At 37.1% G+C, this 21,889-nt stretch overlaps 4 protein-coding genes and 1 pseudogene across 4 annotated transcripts; 2 read left to right on the top strand and 3 right to left on the bottom strand.

The window, feature by feature from the left end:
- Window positions 1-1,408: 1,408 nt before the first annotated feature.
- Window positions 1,409-7,431, top strand: LOC120006968 (acetyl-CoA acetyltransferase, cytosolic 1). Its single transcript, XM_038857093.1, has 15 exons — window positions 1,409-1,550; window positions 2,468-2,530; window positions 2,958-3,056; window positions 3,164-3,337; window positions 3,444-3,549; window positions 3,621-3,759; window positions 4,044-4,121; window positions 4,202-4,267; window positions 5,086-5,171; window positions 5,550-5,649; window positions 5,790-5,900; window positions 5,999-6,040; window positions 6,230-6,316; window positions 6,462-6,566; window positions 7,183-7,431. The coding sequence occupies exons 2-14, from the start codon at window positions 2,491-2,493 to the stop codon at window positions 6,549-6,551; spliced, it is 1,218 nt and encodes a 405-aa protein (XP_038713021.1). The 5' UTR covers window positions 1,409-1,550; window positions 2,468-2,490; the 3' UTR covers window positions 6,552-6,566; window positions 7,183-7,431.
- Window positions 7,432-8,427: 996 nt separating this feature from the next.
- Window positions 8,428-11,552, top strand: LOC120008083 (protein NOI4-like). Its single transcript, XM_038858592.1, has 3 exons — window positions 8,428-8,558; window positions 10,347-10,529; window positions 11,220-11,552. The coding sequence occupies exons 1-3, from the start codon at window positions 8,553-8,555 to the stop codon at window positions 11,259-11,261; spliced, it is 231 nt and encodes a 76-aa protein (XP_038714520.1). The 5' UTR covers window positions 8,428-8,552; the 3' UTR covers window positions 11,262-11,552.
- Window positions 11,553-11,693: 141 nt separating this feature from the next.
- Window positions 11,694-12,875, bottom strand: LOC120007221 (annotated as a pseudogene).
- Window positions 12,876-13,459: 584 nt separating this feature from the next.
- Window positions 13,460-17,057, bottom strand: LOC120008082. Its single transcript, XM_038858591.1, has 6 exons — window positions 16,605-17,057; window positions 15,942-16,196; window positions 15,654-15,735; window positions 14,967-15,270; window positions 14,723-14,801; window positions 13,460-13,951 (listed from the first exon to the last, which is right to left on the bottom strand). Exons 1-6 carry the CDS (start codon window positions 16,905-16,907, stop codon window positions 13,748-13,750), a joined length of 1,227 nt encoding a protein of 408 aa, XP_038714519.1. The 5' UTR covers window positions 16,908-17,057; the 3' UTR covers window positions 13,460-13,747.
- Window positions 17,058-17,657: 600 nt separating this feature from the next.
- Window positions 17,658-21,716, bottom strand: LOC120007648 (indole-3-glycerol phosphate synthase, chloroplastic-like). The gene is made up of 11 exons (XM_038858023.1): window positions 21,557-21,716; window positions 21,100-21,446; window positions 20,504-20,764; window positions 20,229-20,405; window positions 19,484-19,558; window positions 19,322-19,366; window positions 19,072-19,236; window positions 18,613-18,691; window positions 18,370-18,452; window positions 18,191-18,259; window positions 17,658-17,936 (listed from the first exon to the last, which is right to left on the bottom strand). The coding sequence occupies exons 2-11, from the start codon at window positions 21,262-21,264 to the stop codon at window positions 17,853-17,855; spliced, it is 1,203 nt and encodes a 400-aa protein (XP_038713951.1). The 5' UTR covers window positions 21,265-21,446; window positions 21,557-21,716; the 3' UTR covers window positions 17,658-17,852.
- Between the last annotated feature and the right edge of the window lie 173 nt (window positions 21,717-21,889).

The raw sequence follows: 21,889 nt of genomic DNA, 5'->3' as shown, positions 1-21,889 counted from the left end.
ACAAATATATTTGGGGTTTTGTATTTTGTTAATGCGGTTATATTGAGTTTTATGTTTTGCTAATGTGGGTATATTGGAAGATGTGTTTTGCTGATGTGACTGTATTGGAAGATTGTGTTTTGATGTAATTTTATTGTGGACAACATAGAGCGTATGAGAATTTGTTGGCCTCCATGTTGGGTAGAAAGTAAAAATGTATAGAAATTTATGTTTTGTTGATGTGACTATATTGGAAGATGTGTTTTGTTGATGTGGTTGTATTAAAAAACATGTTTAGCTTGACTTTTTACTTGTTTATTGATTTTTGCTCCTCTAATGTGTACCTCATGGATCTGGATGGGGACTTGTGCATTATGCGCAGATTTATCAAAAGAAATAAATAAATGTATAATATTTAACATAATATATTTAACGAAATAAGTTTATATTCGACGGTTTAAACTTGTCTATATTCAATCACATTTGAATTTTTTTTTCGTACAAAAAATATCGTTAGGTTTGTTATACTACATTTAAAATTTTGTTCCAAAATCTTCTAGTACTCCATCCTCCCCATTCCGTAGCTAACTTGGTTCCAATGGGGTGGGCTGTTACTTTTTATTGTTTCACTTTCTTTTATGTGTCAAATTTATTAAAAAAAAAAAACACACAAAAAATGTGCATCATGACTATGATATTTCTGAGCCAGCTTGGGGGAATGCAAAGATCGTGCATCACATGAAAGCGGTACCTGGCCACGACGTGCACAATGATGTAGTGCGGCTTTTTTCTGACTCCATCCTCACACTTCGTGAATTTACTATTCTATCCTTTCATCTAGGGTTGTAAAAAAAAACCGTCCAAACTGAAACCGACCGAAATCGAAATGATTGATCGGTTTTTTATAATACAAAGTTACACATTTCTCTACTAAAAACCAAACAAAACCTATGACCAAAAAAATCGACAAAACCTATTGTTTGATAGGTTATTTTCATGTCAAAAAAATCTCAAAAAACTGATAGAACCGATCGCGAACACCCCTACTTTCATCACACGCAGCCAGCCACACACTTTCGGATGCTCCAATTTGTGCGATCCGGATTAAACCAAGTTTAGACATAAATAATACGTCTGAAATCTATATACAAACACAATATTTTTTTTCCCGATTCAAAATCGAATTCGAGTCCAAATATAAAAATTTTGTCTGAACTCTAATCCAAATTAGGTTATTGTTTGAATTTAAATTAATCTAAATTTGATCAATTAAATACGTTTAAAATCTAATTCGAATTAGAATTTAAACATGTAAATATTAATATTTCATAAACATTGTTTTTGCCACACCTACCAGCTACTTCAAAATTCCAAAATTGACTGACCATTATTAATTTGAATTTATGCAGGGGAGTAAATGGACATGTCACATATAATAAAGCCTGTCTATGATTCGTCGTCCCTCTCTCTCGGTCTATATAATTACTCCATCACTGCAAACTTTTCTGCTCACATTCTTGGACTCTATCTCTCTCAAACTCTAAGAGTTCTTTCTCCCTGAATATAGAGAGGTGAGAAACTCTCTCTCTCGCTATCTCTTTTCTTTGATTTAATATCTGTTATTCACACGGGGCAGTTCAATTTCCTCGCTAGATCGTATCACAGTTTCCCTCACTTTCTCGCCGATTTTCTCGGCATATCTACCGGAGTCCAATCCATGCATACGCATTTCAACTCTTTATACTTGATACTTGATGTTGATTCGCTCAATTGAAGCTTTGGCTTATGGATTTATGATTTACCGAGAGTATGCGAAAACGATTAGAACTGGGGAAATGATTCATTTCTCATACTCATTAGATCTAGTTTGGTTCTATTAATTGTCGAGTGTTCCACATGTCGTGTTTTGTTCAATTCGGTTTTGTTTCTGAGAAAAGTTTGTGCAGGCAGAATCGATCGCTGCTTTGAATTTCGAGTGTTAAGTTGATTTGATTTCTTCTGGAAAAATGAAAAGGAGTAGCTTAACCTAACCATATTGTTAATTAGGTTAGCATTTATCCGAAGTCCGATGGAGCTTTAACTGTTTGTATAAAATGTATGTCGCGATTCAAAGTCAACGGTCATAACCCTTTAATTCTCTTGGACGATATATAGTTCTACTGTATTTTTGCTTATGATCACTGCCAAAAACCTGCGTATCATTGTTCTGTGTTACTTGTAATTGTTGTAATTAGCTATATGTTTTTTTTGTCTTGGCTTGCTATATTTGAATCAGAGTGGCAAGGTTAGTTTAGGTTCGATCTATCATTTCTAATTATGAATTTATGTTTTGGCACTCTCTTTTTTCTTAGTACTTCTGTCGAAAATATAATATTTCATATGCTTAACATAATTTCCCCTGCTTAACAAGTCAGAGATAAAAACTTTAGTTGTCAAGAGTTTATGCGATTCATGTATCTGAAACTAATTGAAGTTTCTACGCGTGCAGGTTCCCGGTCTCATTGAAAGTCCATGGCTCCAGCAGCAGCTTCAGATTCAATAAGTCCTAGAGGTGCTGCATTTGATTTACTATGATGCATCTGAAAATTTATGTTCTGTTGGTTAAAATGATACAATGGATCTTTAATATATAGTGGTCATATAAAAAAAAAAACTCAACAGTTGGTGGTGCTTGCTTGTGAATTGTATCATGTAGCGGTCGCTATGATTCTTTTCGAGCTGTTTAGATGTCAGCTGTTTTTATTGTTTCAATTGTTAGTCTAGAGGTGCTGCATTTGATTTACTATGATGCATCTGAAAATTTATGTTCGGTTGGTTAAAATTATACGGTGGATCTTTAATATATAGTGGTCATATAAAAAAAAAACTCAACAGCTGGTGGTGCTTGCTTGTGATATGTAGTGGTTGCTATGATTCTTTTTGAGCTGTTTAGCCGTCAGCTGTTTTTATTGTTTTAATTGTTAGTCTATTTCCTACAGATGTGTGCATTGTTGGTGCTGCTCGTACACCAATGGGTGGATTTCTTGGCACACTTTCATCTCTCCCTGCCACCAAGCTTGGATCCATAGCTATTGGAGGTAAGATTGCAACCTGTTATCTGCTGTCTACTGATGCTGTAATATACTAATATCTGTTTTACAATTGACTTTTTCTCTTGTTCTTATATGTTTCCCCCCACTTGTAGCTGCTCTTAAGAGGGCTAATGTTGACCCATCACTTGTACAAGAAGTTATCTTCGGTAATGTGTTAAGCGCCAATTTGGGGCAGGCTCCTGCAAGGCAAGCTGCATTAGGTGCTGGAATTCCTAATTCTGTTATCTGTACCACTGTTAACAAAGTTTGTGCATCAGGGATGAAAGGTATGCTCTCAATCATTAGAGTGATTTCATTGTTTATTTATTTATTTTTTTTGTTGAAGGTAATAACACTTATTGTTTTGCATAATTCTTCCATCCATCATTACAGCAACAATGCTCGCAGCACAGAGTATCCAGTTGGGTATCAATGATGTTGTTGTGGCTGGTGGCATGGAGAACATGTCTAATGTGCCGAAATATCTGGCAGAAGCAAGGTTACTGTCACCCTCACATGCTGTTCTCTTATTTTGGAACTAAAACTAAGGTTCTCTGATATTCTTAACAGGAAGGGATCTCGTCTTGGGCATGATTCACTTGTTGATGGAATGCTGAAAGATGGGTTGTGGGATGTATATAACGATTGTGGCATGGGAAGTTGTGCTGAAATATGTGCTGATAATCACTCGATTACAAGGGAGGACCAGGTATTTTGTCACTCCCATCTTTTGTGTTTATAGAACTTACATCGTCAGAAAATGGTGTATGAGTTATTTATATTTCCCTTTTATTTGATAATGATTGTGTGTCTTTATTTCTGAATGTACGCCCTGTGTTCCATAGCCTTTAGTGATTTTTTGTGGAGAGAATAATATAATATTGCCTTTAATGAGTTAACCTTTTCTTAAAAACCTTCCCCACTCCCTTAGAAGAAGAAAAACCTTTATACATACATCACCCCACCCTCATGTGTGTATTATGTATTATGTAGGATAACTATGCAATAAGGAGCTTTGAGCGCGGTATTGCTGCCCAAGATAGTGGTGCCTTTTCTTGGGAAATTGTTCCGGTTAGACTTCTTGCTTTGAGTGGATTGATTTTTACTTTGCATTCTTTTATATTATCATGTACCTAAATCCTAACATCCAGGTTGAAGTTTCTGGAGGAAGGGGGAGACCATCGACAATAGTTGATAAGGACGAAGGATTAGGGAAGGTAAATATTACTTCAGTCATTGTGAAACCAATTGCTGTTATGTACCTTTATTTGTTTTCCCCGCTTCAGTTCTATCTTGCCCTTGGCCCAGTAGTAAAACTGTTTCGTCATGGAAGTCTTGTGCACAAGAATTGCTTATCTTTACCTTTATCAGCTTCTTGATGATGTTATATGCGCAAGTGAAAATTCATTTTAACTTCTTTTTTCACGATTGAAATTTCTTGTTTAATTCTTTGTTTCTATTCTGCATGCTGAATTGTGGATTAGGGAAAACTGCTAAATACGGTGTCATATTTATAAACTTAAATCTCTGTTGCTTTTGAAAACAACCACCGATGAACGATTACTTGAAAAGTTAAGGATTAGTGATCCTTTTTTTAAGAAATCGAATGGATTCGTCTCATACATATGCGATGAAGGTAATCAAAAAAGAAAGAAGGAGTTCTTCTTTCTTATATTGTAAATAGGCCCTTGGATCTCTCTGAATAGCCTGAATGTCCAACTGTGTGTGCTGGGCATCCTGCTCCACAACAACGAAAGCACTTTTTCTCTCTTTCCTATACTCGGGGTGTTTCAAATTCCAATTTGCTCTTTATTCCTATGTTCATACTAGGATAAAATTTCATGTGATTTAGTAAACAGTATATTCATTTCCATTGTTGCTTAGATCAATCCATCATGTATTTTTGTTTCTTCACCTTTTAGCCACAAATACTTATATTATTTGATGAATTTCCTTTTCGTAATTTCATGAATATATTAGTAGGTGTTGCTATAGCAGCTGCATGTTTATATGTTGCTTCCTCTCATGATGTCAGTTTGATCCTGCAAAATTAAAAAAGCTTCGACCAAGTTTCAAGGAGACTGGAGGCACTGTCACGGCAGGAAATGCATCCAGCATAAGGTCACCCACACCATTCTGTATTTAAGCATTTATTCCTCTCTGTTTATGTAGTTAATTGGATCGAGATCATCTGTCTATATCTCTGTTGAAATCACTTCAGCGAGGTTTATTTTTTCAAATTTCAATTCATCATCCTTTGAGTAATGATTTATAGTTTGGTGTTGGAAGCTTACTTTCCTTTCATATCATATTTTAAAAGCTGCTAGATTCTTAGCAATTAATTCTTGAGGATTTACCTAGTGCTATATAATGGTAATTACAACTGGTTCAGTTTCTGAAGTATCAGTAGTGTATGAAGTCGTTTTTATACTTGTTTTATAAGTTATGCAACGACATGAATCTGAGATTTTACTGAGATGATATTGCTCCTTTCAACAGTGATGGTGCTGCTGCATTAGTGCTTGTGAGTGGAGAGACGGCACTCAAGCTTGGACTAAAAGTTATTGCAAAGATTACGGGATATGCTGATGCTGCTCATGTAATTACATTAGATGACTATTTTGTAACAGAACTTTTAGAGTGACTGCTATTATTGTGATTAGAAAAATTCCTTATTATCTTATTTATTCCAGATTCAATCTTACTAACTTGCCCATACCTTGTGATAACATTGTGCAGGAACCGGAGTTATTTACGACAGCACCAGCCCTTGCAATACCAAAAGCTATCTCAAATGCTGGTTTGGATGCTTCTCAAGTTGATTACTATGAAATTAATGAAGCATTTGCTGTAAGTTTTCATCCGTAGTTGTTATTCTGATCTGAAGCTGGATATGATATGCTTATTTATCTCCAAGACCCCAAAACTTATTGTGGTTTTTTCTGCAGGTTGTTGCTCTTGCAAATCAGAAATTGCTTGGGCTTAATCCTGTGAGTGCTTGAAATTATATCTCACTTATTTCTTTCGCATCCCTTTTTTTTCTGTTCGTACACATGCTTTCAAGTACCAGTACATATGCATGCATATGCAAGGTGGAGCTGTATCTTTGGGACATCCTTTGGGTTGTAGGTCTTACTCTACTTCGTTCTTGTTAGTCATGTACTTTTTTCTTCTTACAGGAAAAGGTTAATGTACATGGTGGAGCTGTATCTTTGGGACATCCTTTGGGTTGTAGTGGAGCTCGTATCTTGGTCACACTGTTGGGGGTATCTTTCTGCTTTGGAATCTCTCTAAATTTATAATTGTGATGTCAGCTTGTTCCACCCTCTATCATTTGCTTTCTCCCCACCTCGTTGTGCATTCAAATGGACAAAATTTTCACATTGCAAATGAAATGCAATGGTGTTGTAGGTACTGAAGCAGAAAAATGGAAAATATGGTGTTGGTGGCGTCTGCAATGGTGGAGGTGGTGCATCTGCACTTGTTGTGGAGCTTGTTTAAGCCTTATCATGTGTGGTAAGTCATGCATATTGCACTAACAAGTTGCTGCTTTGCATAATAAATTACTCTGCTGACTGTTTTCTGGTCATTGAAACAAAATTATATTATCTCGTATTAGTTCTTTTCTCAGTTAAAAAATTTCCTAGTCACTTTTTATGGACAAATTGTGAACTCAAATTGAAACCAAAATTGTTTATCAACTGACCACCATGTCTATCTTCATATTCAAAGTGCATTCGTACTCTTATTTTCAGTCTGCTTTCTCATTCAAATGAATTCTTACACTTCTTCTCCACCAAACTCCATATTGATGAAGACATGATAATCTTGCGTTTTAAAAACGCGGAAATAAGCTTTAGCTGGTAATAATTTCAGTGCTACTTAATCTGTTTCTATGGTGAAAAGGATCAATTTTTAGATATTGAAACACGCATGGTCTCCATACCTGCAAAACTGGAACTTCTTGATACAAATGAACCTTACACTTGGCACACATGCAGAGATGCATCATGTTACATGTATTTCAGTCTAGCATTTGTAACTTTGCCCATGTTGGTAAATAATCAAGTCATGATTTACTGGGAAAGTTACACCAAATATTAACACCCAAGGAATTACTTCTTCCTTTCAGGCTGTGCGTGATGATCGGGATCAGTAGGAAAGGAGAATGTGATCCAATTTCATCTTTTGCCCTCCATTTTTTTTTTCTTCCCCTTTTTAATAGTGCTCTCCACGAATAAAGTTAAAAATGTATTTGTTTAGTTTTCCGTAGTTTCATTAGGAAATAACTCCTTATGTTGTACTCTCTTGGTAGTGATTAGTGAAGATATTTTCTTACATTGGCTTTTTTGCTCGGTTTAATGACGAGTAAAATCTAAAATGGCGACACATGAGCCACTAGTTGAAATGATAGAGATGGTGCATATCATTATAGTGATTAGGGTTTGATTCACCCCTCTTCCGTTTAAAAAATAAATAAATCAAAATGGTGGAAAACAGTAGGATTTCTCGTGTTGCCCTGGGCCGCCTTGTCGGTGGCCCAAATGTCAAATAGTAGTACAGTACAAGCGGTGGGCGAGGCTCGGATTACTTTTTGATTTGAATAAGTTGTGGGGCTAAATTTGATTGGAATGAACTCTGTGAAGGGAGTCCCACATACCATAAATGGAAGGATGAACATTGATTAATATACAATTATGATAATTTTGTTTGGAGTGGATATCAAATACAATGATTAATATCATTATTCTACATTCGAGCTATTAGTTGGAGTGATAAAAATTGTCTGTATCATCTTAGTGACTAAGTTCGAATCCCCTATCTCCCTTTAAAAAAAAAAAAACCAGATTCACCTTTGAAGTTTTCCAAGAGCAGTGTGCATTATCTAGATCATTTTTTTTTTGTGTATGATGGGTCTCGTAACCACCATCTACACTGATTAAATTCATGAAACCTATATATTAGTCCACAAAGTCCTTATGTAAGATAAGCCCATGAAAAAATAAAATCCATATATGAGCTCATGCCTTTAGAATGAATTGAACATTGAACGTTGATGAGAAAATATGACCATCATATACCTTACCATCATGCCAATACCATCATTGGATCTATATCATTATTTTGGTTCATCTATGACATTCACTTGTTTGAATGGAAAAACACGAAGTGATAATCAACACATCTGACCGTTGACTTTAGGCCATGAACGATAATTCGTAGGTATACACGATCCCTATCATAGGACGGAGCGCATTGGAAGGATGTTTACACATAGCAATATGGTTAATAAAAAGTTGTTCAAAAGTGGGCCCTCACAATCCACATCTCTCGCAGTCTTATCAAACATCATGGCATGTCTTGGCCCATTGGTCACATCTCTCTCTCTCTCTCTCTCCCTTTCTTTTGCTCTAAAAGGAATCATTTTCCATCTATTGCTGCAACGCCAACGGCTGGAAAAAGGAGGCGACTTCGTTTCTCCTAAATCTTTCTCTGACGATCATGGCGGTACGAGCAATTTCATAATTTATCCCCTAGTTGTTTGTTCATTCTCTTATTGTGTTGTTCTTATGTGTTTTTCTTTCGCTTAGATTTCCGAATTGATTTTGCTTTCATCATGCGCTGCATCTGATTTCTGGTGATGGATTTCGTCCTTTGTTTTGCTCATTTGGAATTCGAGTTCTCTTTGTGTTCTTCACTTGATATTGCTTCTTTTTTTTTTCCTTCTTTCAACGGAGGTTTGATTTTTGTGGATGCGTTTGGGTTCCCGAAAAAATGGATTATCTTTTCACTATTTTTTTTAAAATTAATCTTGTTTTGGTAGATATTGTGTAAATGCTAATTGATGTTGATTATGATTGTTCAATGTTTCGTATGAACTTGTTTCTATGGCGGAATCTGTTTTCCTTTCCTTTGAAACTGGTAAACCTGCCTACCTTCTCCGAGTAATGGATGGTGCGCCTATGAAATGCTCAAATATGTGAAACCTGACAACATATGTAATGAATTCCTGGATTTTTTCAATCTAATGGTTTCTTTAAATTTTCATTGACATGCCACCCTCCTCCCTCATGTGAAGATATAATCCTGCTTTGCTTTTCTTCCTGAAACTCTCGGTTAATGTGTTGTTTCTCTGTTCATAAGTTCCATGAAGACATTTATGTGCTATTGTAAACCTTACTTAATACAATCTGATTTCTGTGTCGATCTTTCTAAATGGATGCAACTTGTAAACTTATTCCTTCTTTGGAAAGTTTTACCCGATCTTTCCATTGCAGGGTTTAGGGAGGCAGATATATGTTGCCTTAATCCTTTTGCATATATGTGGATTATATTATTATCTATTTAGGTTTCAATAGCTGTTTCTTAGTTTTGAGGGTGTGGCAGTCTATCGTTCGTCCATTCGTGGTTGCAACTTCTGTGGATTTTCTTATGTTGCCTAATTATGCTTCTTGCAGATTCTATCAAAGAAACTGGGTTTTTTTAACCTGTAATTGGCTTTTTACAATATTCATTTTATTTTGCATCTTCTATGTCAGTCCTTTCCAGATTGTATAAGTGAGTGGTGGGAAGCTTGGCCAATTGCTTGTTTGTTTCTGAATGTATTTTACCTTTTAACTTTTATGGATGTCGCAAACCTGAGTTCAGTTGAGATGCTGGAGATATATGAATACTGGGAAGCTGTTAGCATTTTCTCTTCACTTTCTCTTCTCTTGTAGAAAACTATTATATTCAAATCCAGCTATTATGCAATATTTGTTGAATTTTATTTCACTTAACTACTTAAGCAATGTTTCTAGATCTTTTTTATTGCTTTGTTGTCTTCTTTCATGTCGAAACTCCAGAAGTGGTCAGCATTTATGAATTAGAACTTGATATGGTTTTGAGATTATTTCCATGTCAATTGGATTTGGTTGTAATTCAAAAATGGCTATCAACTTATACGGGACCCTCACCCTTCAATTATGAGTGGACCTTTTGCCCCGATGTGAAGCATTAAGTATGATATAGACTGGGTTAGATAAACTGGAGTGATTGAATGATATTATCTGGGTTTTGTTGGATGTTAAATGCTACATCTTCTTGTCCATGAGGAATATTTTCTTGAATATTTTATTAGTCGTTGTAAATTTGGACATAAAAACTAGACCTGTTCATATCATCTGTATTCTGTATCTAGGATGTGTCTTTGTTCAACAATGAGCATCATAGTTCAGGGTTTCAGCACTTAATTCTACAAGTATTTGAATTGGCAGCAGTTTTCTCTTGAGATGACTGAATTTTCAACATCTACAGGACAAGGGTCGACCATTGCCCAAGTTTGGTGAATGGGATGTCAATGACCCATCATCGGCTGAGGGATTCACGGTCATCTTCAACAAGGCCAGGAATGAGAAGAAGACGGGCGGCAATCCTGACTCTCCAGCAAGAAATGACCCCCCATTAAAGAATGGGGCTGTTCTGGGAAAGCCTCAGTCTGTAAGTTGTACTTTCTTCGTAACTTTCGTTGTTTACATTTTCGAAGGGAATTTGCTTATTATTTTTCCATACTTTGTATTTATTGGAATAATGTGTGTTGCACTATTCTGCTCCATTAATTTATTCTTGTTTTCTTGCACGAACCTTCAGAGATTGAGTGCACCATGATTGTTCGTCATTTTTGAATGTGTGTATATATTTTTAGTCTGAAAATAATGAAGATGCCTCACTGTGCTATATATCTTAGAACCATTCTTAAATTGTTATGAGATAAATTGTTGGCTTATGAATGCTGTTGTTTTTTATTTTTTATTTTGAGTGTTTCTTGAGTTTTCTCGTGACCTCTATTTTCTCAAATTAGAAGGGAACTGTTGGCTTATGAATTGCTGGCTGAATTTTTAGCAATGATGGGGATTTTTATAGGTGATGAAAATATTGAATCTTTGAGACATAATTTTCTAGTTCAAGTGCATTTTTGAATTTGAGTTTTGCATTGCCTTATTTTTGCATGTTCTGTTTACTTTAAAATCTTATGTGTTTTCCCTGCTACTGTACTGGTCAAAAGCTCAACATTCATTCTTGCCATGATGATGATATTTACTATTTAGTAAGCTTAGAGACGACATCATTGACTTAAGGAGGATGATGAATTTGCTCTATTTTGAAAATTTCAAATGCCATGATCTGCAGAAAAAATGGCTGTGCTGCATTCAAACAGGTCATGCAGAATAATGAAGCCAGTGGTTAGTGGAAGGCAATGCCAACCCCAACATGTAATCCAGAAGACTGGAGCTGTATTCAGTGGCTATGATAGGTCCTGCTGGAATCTGTTTGTTGTAACTTTATTATTTTGTGATGTTACGAGCATGGTAAAGAACACGGTGAAAGGACAATGTTTTTATGTATACTGGTGGGGGGGGTGAATGAGTTCTTTCCCGATTCAATACTTTGTCCAGTATACACTGTAATTGTGACATTATTTTTTGTGTTTTGTCATCTGAGTGGACATGATTTTCTTGCATCTGCATGGTGGTTGTACCTAGCTGACTCCCCTCTCCTATGTTATTGAGATATAGCCACTCATGGTGGTTGCTACCAAATGGTACTCTAATCAAATGGTTCTGAATACTTGCTGCTTTGGAAATTCATCCGCATTCAGAACCATTACAAAATTTTCTTTGGGAAATTGATATTAGCTACTCTCCTTAAACTATTTCCCTCGAGTAAACATTGTTGGATATGAGCTTTCCAGTTTGTAAGATTATCCCAAGCAACGACAGAGCCAGAAATAGATACCTGAACGATGCTAGCGCCAACGAGTGCAGCAGATTCAAGGATTGCTTTATGGATCACTCTCTCGCTCATTTTTTTTGTTCACTGCAACAGTTGTATTACAGGGTTATGAAACCATAACATAAAACTTTTACCTAGAAAAAAAGAAAAGAAAAGAAACAGGGATGGGTACCTATTTTCTGGCAGTTGGTTTGAACCTCTTATCAATGCTGTACAAAGAGAATGGTGTAAAATAGCTTCCTCCAACTTTGCTAAGTGCTCAACTAAAGGGGCAAAATGCTCTATAGAAACAATAATCCATCGTCATTCTTGAGTTTGAAACATGTTAATCAGGAAAACAGAAGGAAATTAGCTCCCTCTCTCACCTTATTTCGCGTGGTCGTAGAGCAATGAGAATTGAGAAGTGACGGACAAACATCAAGGTCAATGGTTTCATGGTAGGGAGACTTGTTAGTGAAACAGAAGCCATAATTCCCTTTCTTCTGGGCATTAAACTCAAACTTATCGCTTGTCTTGTCTTGTCAGGAAAATCATGAATTTGTTCTCCCAATGGTCGCTTTATCTGATAATCCAAGCTCACTAAAACGAGAAATGCTTTAGCTGTGGTTCTGTGAAAGGAGCACAATAACAATAACAATTGCTGATGACATACTGTCCAACAAAAATACAAAACTGAAAGAGAGGAGACAAGATCAACACCATCATCATCGCTAATATGTAGAGAAGAGTCTACTGAAATCACAACAAAAGACACATGATCAATGTCTCCCTCATACTGTACACTATGAGAAAAAGCATTCCTCTCTGTCTATCAAAAATGTAAACCCGGCCGATCCTTGCAGCCTCCAAAAAATCACAGTAACCACCATTACCACATAGCTAACTACAGGTTGGACACTCATCACTACAAACAATCCTAAACACAAACACTTCATCTTATATTGCATATAAGAAAAATCCCCTATGACACCATTTTGTCCCATATATTACCTGTATAATGTATTTGTTCACCAGATAGCAAAGTTACCCAAAACATTTTCCCAAGTAGAGCACAAACTTCCACTTGAGACATGAACCTAAAAATATCCACCATCAAATGTATGAAAAGTAAATAAGCATGGATGGTATCATGGTCGAACGCACCTCCTTGAACCAAGAATAGCACATATGAGAAACTCCACCATCCCTACATACAAACTCAGAGGCAAGTTCATTATTTCAACAACAGAAAAAACCTCTTTCAAATTTGATGTAAGTTATAATAACAGTAGGATCACTTTCAAAAGTGCAAACAAAGTTATGCTACTACACAGTATTTCTGTGTGCATGTGCTATCTTTATTCTCGAAACATATTATTCCCCTTCCTAGCCAAGGTTTGTAATAGGATCAGCAAGTGAACTTTAAGTATTAGAACCAAACCTCATACCTGGAGGAAGTGTGCGCTATCTCAGCCGCTAGAACACTCGTGATTGAGAGAAATCTTTCCTGTTTAGCCTCATAGTAACAAGGGAGCCACTAAATACATACTCAATGTGAAGTTGATAAAATCATAAAATCTCTAGATACCCACAGGCAACAGACGACCGCAAGAATAATGCAAAGAAGTTGAGAGTTATCATAAAGATACCCCCAGAGGCCCAGACAACCACAAGAAGGACGAAAAAAAGGTTAAAATATACATTGCATATCTGAGTATTGGAAATTTTCATATACAAATGTCAATAGAAAGAAAAAATCCCTCCCTAATCCCAGTAGGTAAACAGTAAAAAAAAAAGTTCTATGCTTTCCCTTGTGATTTTTGATTTTGGAGAATGTTGTGTATGAAATTTGATCAAAAGTTTCGACTGCAGAAATATACAACCGTAACAAAAGAGTTATATATTTCAAACAATCCCAAGAAACAGTTTAAGCACAAGAAGCTAATCTAGTCGTTCGCTTCTATACTCCACACTGATCGTTGCAAGATCTTTGCCTCCTCAGCCGCTAGCCTCTTGTGCAATTTTTGTTGATGATTAGAAAACTCCATGAATAAATCCCTCAGCTCTTTAGCGGTCCCGTATTTCCCAGTTCCAGAATAGACAACTTGTAGTTCATCACCAATCCCACCATTTCGATTTGATAGTTTGTTCTGCATGAAGCAAATGAGAAAATAAGAATTTTAACACATAAAATAGGTTGAGTGTTCATGTTAGCTAATTTAACATCAAATTAAGTTTGGCAGAATAATTAAACACTATCTTTTGAAAAAGGACTCCATCTTGATTTTTTTGATTTGGAGTAGTGTTAGGCTCTATTATGTTGGGGTGGGGTGGGGTGGGGTAGAGGAAATCGAGAATTTTCCGGTCAAGAAGGATTTATCTAGCGAAGTAGAAAATTGCTAGCCATAAAACTCACGAGGTGGCACCCTGAGCCATTAAATGATGTGGCCTTGAATATTGTCACGTAGCAATCTCGTGACCAAGCATCCACAACCTTTGTGATTGATAAGTGTTAACATATTGGGCCCCTTGTCCAACCCCCTAAAAGGCCTATTAGGAGGTAGGAGGAAACCCTCATTTAAACCACACACCAGCCCTCTTTCCAACCGATGTGGGATACTCAACATCCCCCCTCACGTGTGGGTTGGTCCAACTCCGAGAAGCCCACCACGTGAAAGCCCATCGCGTTGGACTGGCTCCGATACCATGTTAACATATTGGGCCCCTTGTCCAACCCCTTAAAAGGCCTATTAGGAGGTAGGAGGAAACCCTCATTTAAACCACACACCAGCCCTCTTTCCAACCGATGTGGGATACTCAACAATAAGAAACACCTTCAAGGCAACCCCAAATTCCCAAATAGAGAACCAATGCAGTCCCAAATTCCCAAATACAGAACCAAAGCAGTTAAGGAAACTTGCCTGAGATTTAAGTATCAATTTCTCATGAGTTGTTCGATATGCAGCATGCCAAGAGAATTTTTTTGTTACCACCCACGGCCTGCAAACATTGTATCAAGAGATGATTGCTTAATTCACAAATATCAACTGGTATAATACTTCAACAAAGAACAACTTCTGACCAATTTATAAATGTGCAATGAAGCTGCCAATGCTCTTAGTCAGGAACTGAATTATCACGTGGAAGTCTTAAGCCTTGACATACCTTCCCTTTGCAGACATTATAATATGGTTGGGGCTCTCCAAAAATTCACACAACTTCTCAAGATTCTCCTTACAATTCGACACAATTATTGCACTTGTAAATGTGTCTGACAATGAACTTGGCAGAATATGTGCTTGGATTGAGACCGTAGTTTGTTTGTGTATAAAATCTATAATTGTTGGTGGGGATAATTCTTTATCTAAATTGTTGATCAAAACGACCTGACATCTACCAGTCCCCCCAATATCTGCATCTTGTCCAATCCTTTCGTAGTGATTGCCAATTTTCCTGGTCTTCCAAGAATCTTCAAGAGAGGAATGAAAAATGAAATTAGTACGTAAACCATCTGTCATAGCAGAGTAGATAACAAATGCGTAACAAAGTCAGAGTAAATTATAGTCGAATGTCATGCAACAAAGAATAGTCAACACAGTCATTATTCTCTAATACAACGAAATTATTTTGTTCAAGGTACAGGAAACACGTAAGGAAGGGCAGAGAGAGCAATAACAGAAAACTTAAACATTTAGGGGTTTAGAGGAGGATATTGACAGACTCCTCCCCCCTCCCCTGAAGAACGCAAAAGAAACCAGTTCAAGCTAAATAGCAACACATTTAGGGATCCACCAAATCGAGGTTTGATTCATTTGAACAACAATCCTTTTCTTTTCTTGGAACGATAATCACCTTCTGTTTCTTCAGGGATAAAACCTAAGGGTGCACCTGGTGGATGAATTCTGCTGGCAGACGTCTTGGCACACTTTTTTCCCTATGAATCGGCAAAAAAATAATAATAAAGAGCAGAGCAAATATGATATACCCAAATATATCTCAAGTAAACCATTAAAAGGTCTGGCCAAAAATTAATAAAGAGCTGAGCAAATATGATATAGCAGATATATCTCAAATAAACTATCAAGAGAGTATGCTGGCCAGACCGAAGAGCTACAACAAGTGGTACACAAATTAACTTGCCTGCTGCCACCGTTCTGCAAAAGTTAGCTTGCGCTTGAGAGGTGAGCTTCTAGAAATAGCTTTAATTTTCTCCCTCGCTATTGCCAGAAAGGAGGACACCATAGGGTCGAGTTGTGCATTGTGTTGGATCAAGCACATGCTTTCAATATTGTTAGAACTCAAACAATCAGCGTATAGTCCATGTTGCCACAGAAGAATAAAAGTGCACCTGCATTCCTCTTCTCCATTTTCAATAGAATGCTTTTGGGAAACTACCTATCAAAAGAATTTGTTTGCAGAGAAAAAAATACATATCCGTGAGAGACATAAATGAATAGGGAAAGCACTTAAACATCAGTATTATAACATGTAACTGTAATGAATATGCATTTCATTTATCCAATTTTTAAAACAAAATCCCTAGCATTTTCTATTTCGGCTTTCCAATCCACTTTTTCATTCTTCCTCCTCCAACAAGCATCAAGAATTGATACCACATTTGTATGTTTTTACTCGCACTTAATTGTAACCAACTACAGTATAACTTTTCCAATCAAATCCGTCAAAGCCTAAAACCAGAAAAGAAATCTCGAACTCCAAACTATCAACGTAATTTAAAAAACTCAATACAAGAAAACAAATTTATCACACACATAACGTCAATACCAAAGCATGAATAATTACGTCATCGACCACGGCGTCGTAGAAGCGGACATCATCGGAGTTGAAGGTGTAGGCAGCGCAAACCTCCGTGCCTTTGACCACCTTCTGACACTCATTGTCCTGCAGCTGTGCCGACAGAGCCCGGAATCGTCCTTGGAACTCCTTCAATTCCTCAAGAGAATTGAAGCTTCCAGGCTCGAAAACGCTGTTCTGATCGTCGGGGAAGTTGCTGTATTTAACGGTTAGTTTCTCCCCATCGAGTACAAGCCGCACGTTGTACCAAGCATCGTCCAGGTAGGAGCGAAATTCCACTTCGTAATCCATCGGAAAGAGTCGCCGGAGCCAAAGTTCGAGGGGGCGATTGAGTCTTCCAGAGAGAATGTAGGTGCTTTCTCGATAAAGAGAGGAAAAAAAAAAGGAGTGCGAGTGATCACGGACTCTGTTTCTGCTCCACTTCTCTGCACGGAAATGCTCTTCGTTTCTAAGAAGTAAGAACGAATTGGCTTTTTCTGAGACACAGAAAATTGAACCGTTTTGCATGAAAAAAAGTAAAAAAAAAAAAAAAAAAACCGGTATTTACTTTTTACAGTGAATCGATTAGATTAGATATATACGTTATTCAATTAGACATACACGTGTCTAAGTACTGATTAGAATAATATTTTTCAGCTGACGGTATTTTAAAAAAAAAATGCATCCCCAATACTTAGATTGGTAATTTTCATTTCTTAAAAAAGTTGAAAACTCCCTTTTTCACAAATTACGGACAAATTTATAGAAAATTCATGTGTGAACTAACATGAATTCAACCAGGCCAATACCATCAAGCAAATCCATAAAAGTCGAGCGAACCCATAAAAATCCATGTATACACGTGCCAGGCCAAAACCATTATTGATTCGATCAGACCAACACCAACACCATCATTGGTTCAACGCCATTGAGTGGGGGGGGTTCAAACCATATATAATTAGATTGACAACCATCTTTACGCTTGATATAAATTTGAAGCATTCTCAACTTTGGTACACCTTTCTTTTTCCCCTTCAATTATACCAGAAAAGACGCATTACATTTTATGAACCAAATTTAGTTGCTATAGGATCACAGTCTCCATTTATTGACTCTTGTTTCACAAAGAACAATTATTCAATTACATATTTGGAGATATGCTACTCAAAAGGAAAGGCAACAAGAACAGGGACAAAAGGGGTGGAGCAGGGAGCCATAAATGGGGCAGTAAATTACAAGAAATTTCCTAAGTTGAGCTCACAAGGAAATGTCTCTACCAAAGAGTCCAGTTATACCCTTTGCAGGATCATCTTGTTTCACAATTGACTCCCCAACCAAAACCTGTTGAAAGACAATTCAAATTGGTCATCTGAACAATCAATAGAAGAAGAAAAAATCAATTCATTGTGAATTGGTTTTTGGTTCAAGGTTCAGAGCATATGATTATTATCCTCCAATTCGCATATGCCAAAATCTGCATGACTGAGCATTAAAAGAACTTTTCTCAATCCCGGTAGGCCAAAGTATATGTGCTATAAAATAGAAGCCGAACTTCATATCACATCTGGAAGCAATGAATGTTATAAGGAGCTCACCGCTTTTACACCGGCTTCTTGTACATAATTAATGTCATCAGGAGTGAATAATCCAGATTCCCCAACCACCTAAATTCCAAAATAAAAGAGAGGAAACAAGTATCACCAAGATACTCAAAGATATTTCTCCCTATCAACCAAGGGTAGAATAGGGACACAACTTGAAATATGACACTTACAATTATGTCCTTTTCACGAATCCTCTGACCACATTCTCCTTCAAGTAGCTTCTTCGTGTTGCCAATATCAACCTTAAATGTTTCTGGGCAAAACATTAAATTATTACTAAAATTGTGTTGGAGAATATAGGTTTCTAAGTAGATTGACCCCCATGAAATTTGGAAAGGATATGGCGTTCATGCTTAAGGCATGAGGATCATAAATTTCACAAAATTCTCATCCGTAAGATTTTGAAAAGTTACCAAGGCTGCGGTTGTTGATGCCTATAAGCTCAATACCCTCTATTCCAAGAACTCGATCCATTTCCCTCTCATCATGCACCTAGAAATCAATAACAGAAGCAACAACATTTCAAATCACACATAAAAACTTCTACCTTGTTTCGTATCATTAAAACTTCAGTGGTAAAGTTTTGTGTAATTCCTCACATTAGAAGAACTACCAGTTAACATGTCGTTTCAAAACTAGTATAAACCTTCATGTTTAAATGAAAACTTATCTAAGTTTTTTAGTCTTCATTCAGGTTCTAAATAACGCACGAACGAGGTCTGACAGTTAAGAAGTTCAACGTTTAGTCAAGGCTATCTCAATCCAAAAAAGAGGAATGTATATCACCAACTGAAGCAAATGGCTACCTCAAACATGTTCTTAAACAATGCATAAAATATTAACTAACAATGACGAATAATAACCGTTCAGACCTCCACAAGTGCAGCCATTCCAAGCATCTTGCAGATCTTAGTCAGGTATATGAGGTCGAGATCAGGTAAAACAGCAGCAATTAAAAGAACTGCATCTGCACCTTTAGTTCGAGCATAATATATCTGCCACACATCTACTATGAACTCTTTGCAAAGCAGAGGACACTGCAAATATTGCAAAAATTGTCATTACCACAGATAGACATGTAACCCAGCAACAATAAATCAACTAAACTTGCTAGAAGCAGACCTTAACTCCAGCACCCTTTATTGCCTCCAAATTCTCAAAGCCTCCCTATGACAATAATATCAAGTCAAGTTACAGGAAATTAATGAACCATCGTTGACTATCCAAATATCTAGCGATAAAAGACAATAGTTTCAGGTTCAAAGACCAACTTGGCATGCTTACCTGAAAGAACTTTTTGTCTGTCAAAACGCTGAGGCATGCTGCTCCACCTTTTTCATAGCCTTTTGCAATTTCAACCTGTCATGAGAAACTCTTAAATCACAGAAAACAAGCAAGAGAAAGCAAAAAATATTATGAATCCCTGACTTTGTTGATGCATTCCTTTTGTCAAGACTTTCAGCAGCCACCACAAAGTTGAAATTCTCTCTCCCGTGTCAAATATTCAAAATCTCTATCTTCCTAATTAATAAGTCATTTGAAACTTCAGGTTTTTAAGCAGCATAGCACGTGTCAAAGTGGGCTTAAGGGTCAACTTAATCCCGGGAGGTGACTAGTATACCTTGGTGGACAAAAAAAGAGGGGAAAAGAACAACACATCATTGTAGTTAATGAGTCCCAGTAATCGTAATTAAGATAATAGTCTCAAACCTTTCGTCACTAATTAGAAACGGTGTTTCCATCCTTACTCTAGATTCAAAAGACAACTGATAAAGTCATAATCATTGAGGACTCAAAATTACATCCTAGAAAAGAAACAAGTCTAGGTCCAAAAAACATTACAAACAATAATCACATTGAATCTTTTCTTTTCTTTAAAATATCTGTATCAATGCAATTGTTTGCAAGAAAGGAACAATAAAAATAAAGCTGTTTTATTCCTTGAACCATGGCAAGTCAGCTGATCAAGTTAGGAATTGTACTAGATGCTATATTAATGAGAAATAAATTCAGGGGAGTGAAAAATTACTGGATCAAAATTCTCTTTCAGGATCCCTCTACTAGGAGAGGCCTTCTTCACTTCAGCAATCAAACCAGGTAATCCAGTTCGTTGATGGGCTGCCTTGAGAGCTCCAACGAAATCTCTTGCGGGAGGAGCATCATCAAGAGCTTTCTTCAACGCATAAAGAGGCCATTGTTCTTTGAACTGAAAAAAAAAAAAAAACCCCGAAAAGAAATATGATTTTTCATGCAAAGGAACAGGACAACAGATATCTTTCCTTAATAGTTAAATAGGAAAGCCACCTGAGAGACTTCCTTGTCCTTGTGCCATATGATCTCCTCAAGTATGTTACGAGGGGTGTTGTCCTCATTCTGCAAGCGAAACTCGAAGGGTCCCACATAGTGAAGTGGAGGTCCTGTTGGGGGTCTTCTCCTTATTCTTATGCCTTGGCTAGCAGCAACTTCGTCTTGTAACATCCCCACTTCCCACTCCTTTACTTTGAGAACATCAGCTGGATCTTCCCTCTTGGTGGATATGGTCGCGGCCCCATCCTTGGTCTCAGGCTATGATGATAAAATTAGGCCATCCATTAGTTTCGCTTCTCAATGAAAACTCCTATCTCCATCTAATTCAAGAACTCAATGAAAACTCATATCTCCATCTAAAACAGCACATTCAAGAATCAGAGTACAATTGGGCAGAGGGACTAGATTCATAGACAATCTCCAAGCGCAAATTGAGCCGAAAAAGAGGCGAAAAAAAACTTAATTCATATATTAAGAATAAATTACCCGTGCTATAATTGCAATCAAATTCAACAACTACATTACATTAGAATGCCAAAAATCGTCCTTTTCTTTATGACCTAAAAAATGAAACGAAAAGATGAAAGAAAAACCTGTTGAGCTCTGATCGGGCGAAAAGAGAGGTTACGCCCTCTGCCCACGTCCATTACAGTTGCAGGACTTGACCTCTGGAATGGACGACAAAGTCGGTTATTGAGCGACGGAACGGCCTGAAATGAAACCCTAGGGGTCACTCTAGCCGATATCAACCTCTCCATTTCTGTAAATTGAATCTCAATAATACCCAATAGAATGCCTTTATGGGAGCTGCAATCCAAGCCAATGACTCTATATGCAGATTGCGAGGTTGGTAGCGTCCAGTGATTGCAAAGCAACTCGTGGTTGACCAGGCGGCAGCGACGGGTGAGATTGTCCTCAACTGGATTTTGAATATCCTTACCTAACGAGAAGAATAGGAAAATCACAGAGCAAATTAAATTAGTTTCCATTATTAGAGAATTTAGCATATTCGTCTCAAAGGGTTAGGTGAGTTCTTGGTAATGAACATACCTAGATAGATGGAAATACAGAAGAATTGGGTGAAGTGCCTGCGATGACGACTCAGTGTAATAACCCTAGTACAGAAACAAACTCGAATTCTGCAACGGCCATGCAAGGGAAGTCCGAGAGTGACGGACTGAGCATCTGCTGGAGGATGGGCACTTGAATGGAACGCCGTACGGGAAGAAGGTACATGGGCCTATCATATGGGCGCCTGTTAATGGGCCTATGCTGTCACTATTGCTTATGCTGCTATCCCTTGTGAGCCCTGAATAATTGTTTGAAGACTTGACGGTAGATTTTGTCTTGTATACCATCGAAAATTATCTCTGTGGTAAACAA

This window comes from Tripterygium wilfordii, chromosome 10 (genome assembly GCF_013401445.1).
Source record: "Tripterygium wilfordii isolate XIE 37 chromosome 10, ASM1340144v1, whole genome shotgun sequence".
Taxonomy (NCBI): Eukaryota; Viridiplantae; Streptophyta; class Magnoliopsida; order Celastrales; family Celastraceae; genus Tripterygium; species Tripterygium wilfordii.
Note: the sequence above shows the minus strand (reverse complement) of the source record. Positions and strands in the feature narration are given on the sequence as shown.

Coding starts and splice junctions, on each gene's coding strand:
- LOC120006968 (XM_038857093.1), top strand. CDS start 2,491: ATGGCTCCAGCAGCAGCTTCAGATTCAATAAGTCCTAGAG. Junction 5,172..5,549: donor GGAAATGCATCCAGCATAAG/GTCACCCACACC, acceptor TCCTTTCAACAG/TGATGGTGCTGCTGCATTAG. Junction 5,650..5,789: donor GATATGCTGATGCTGCTCAT/GTAATTACATTA, acceptor AACATTGTGCAG/GAACCGGAGTTATTTACGAC.
- LOC120008083 (XM_038858592.1), top strand. Junction 10,530..11,219: donor TTCTGGGAAAGCCTCAGTCT/GTAAGTTGTACT, acceptor CATGATCTGCAG/AAAAAATGGCTGTGCTGCAT.
- LOC120008082 (XM_038858591.1), bottom strand. CDS start 16,907: ATGGATTACGAAGTGGAATTTCGCTCCTACCTGGACGATGCTTGGTAC. Junction 14,802..14,966: donor ATAATGTCTGCAAAGGGAAG/GTATGTCAAGGC, acceptor CAATGTTTGCAG/GCCGTGGGTGGTAACAAAAA. Junction 13,952..14,722: donor AATTGATACTTAAATCTCAG/GCAAGTTTCCTT, acceptor TGCTTCATGCAG/AACAAACTATCAAATCGAAA.
- LOC120007648 (XM_038858023.1), bottom strand. CDS start 21,264: ATGGAGAGGTTGATATCGGCTAGAGTGACCCCTAGGGTTTCATTTCAG. Junction 19,559..20,228: donor TGAAAGAGAATTTTGATCCA/GTAATTTTTCAC, acceptor TTCTCATGACAG/GTTGAAATTGCAAAAGGCTA. Junction 19,237..19,321: donor TAAAGGGTGCTGGAGTTAAG/GTCTGCTTCTAG, acceptor CAATATTTGCAG/TGTCCTCTGCTTTGCAAAGA.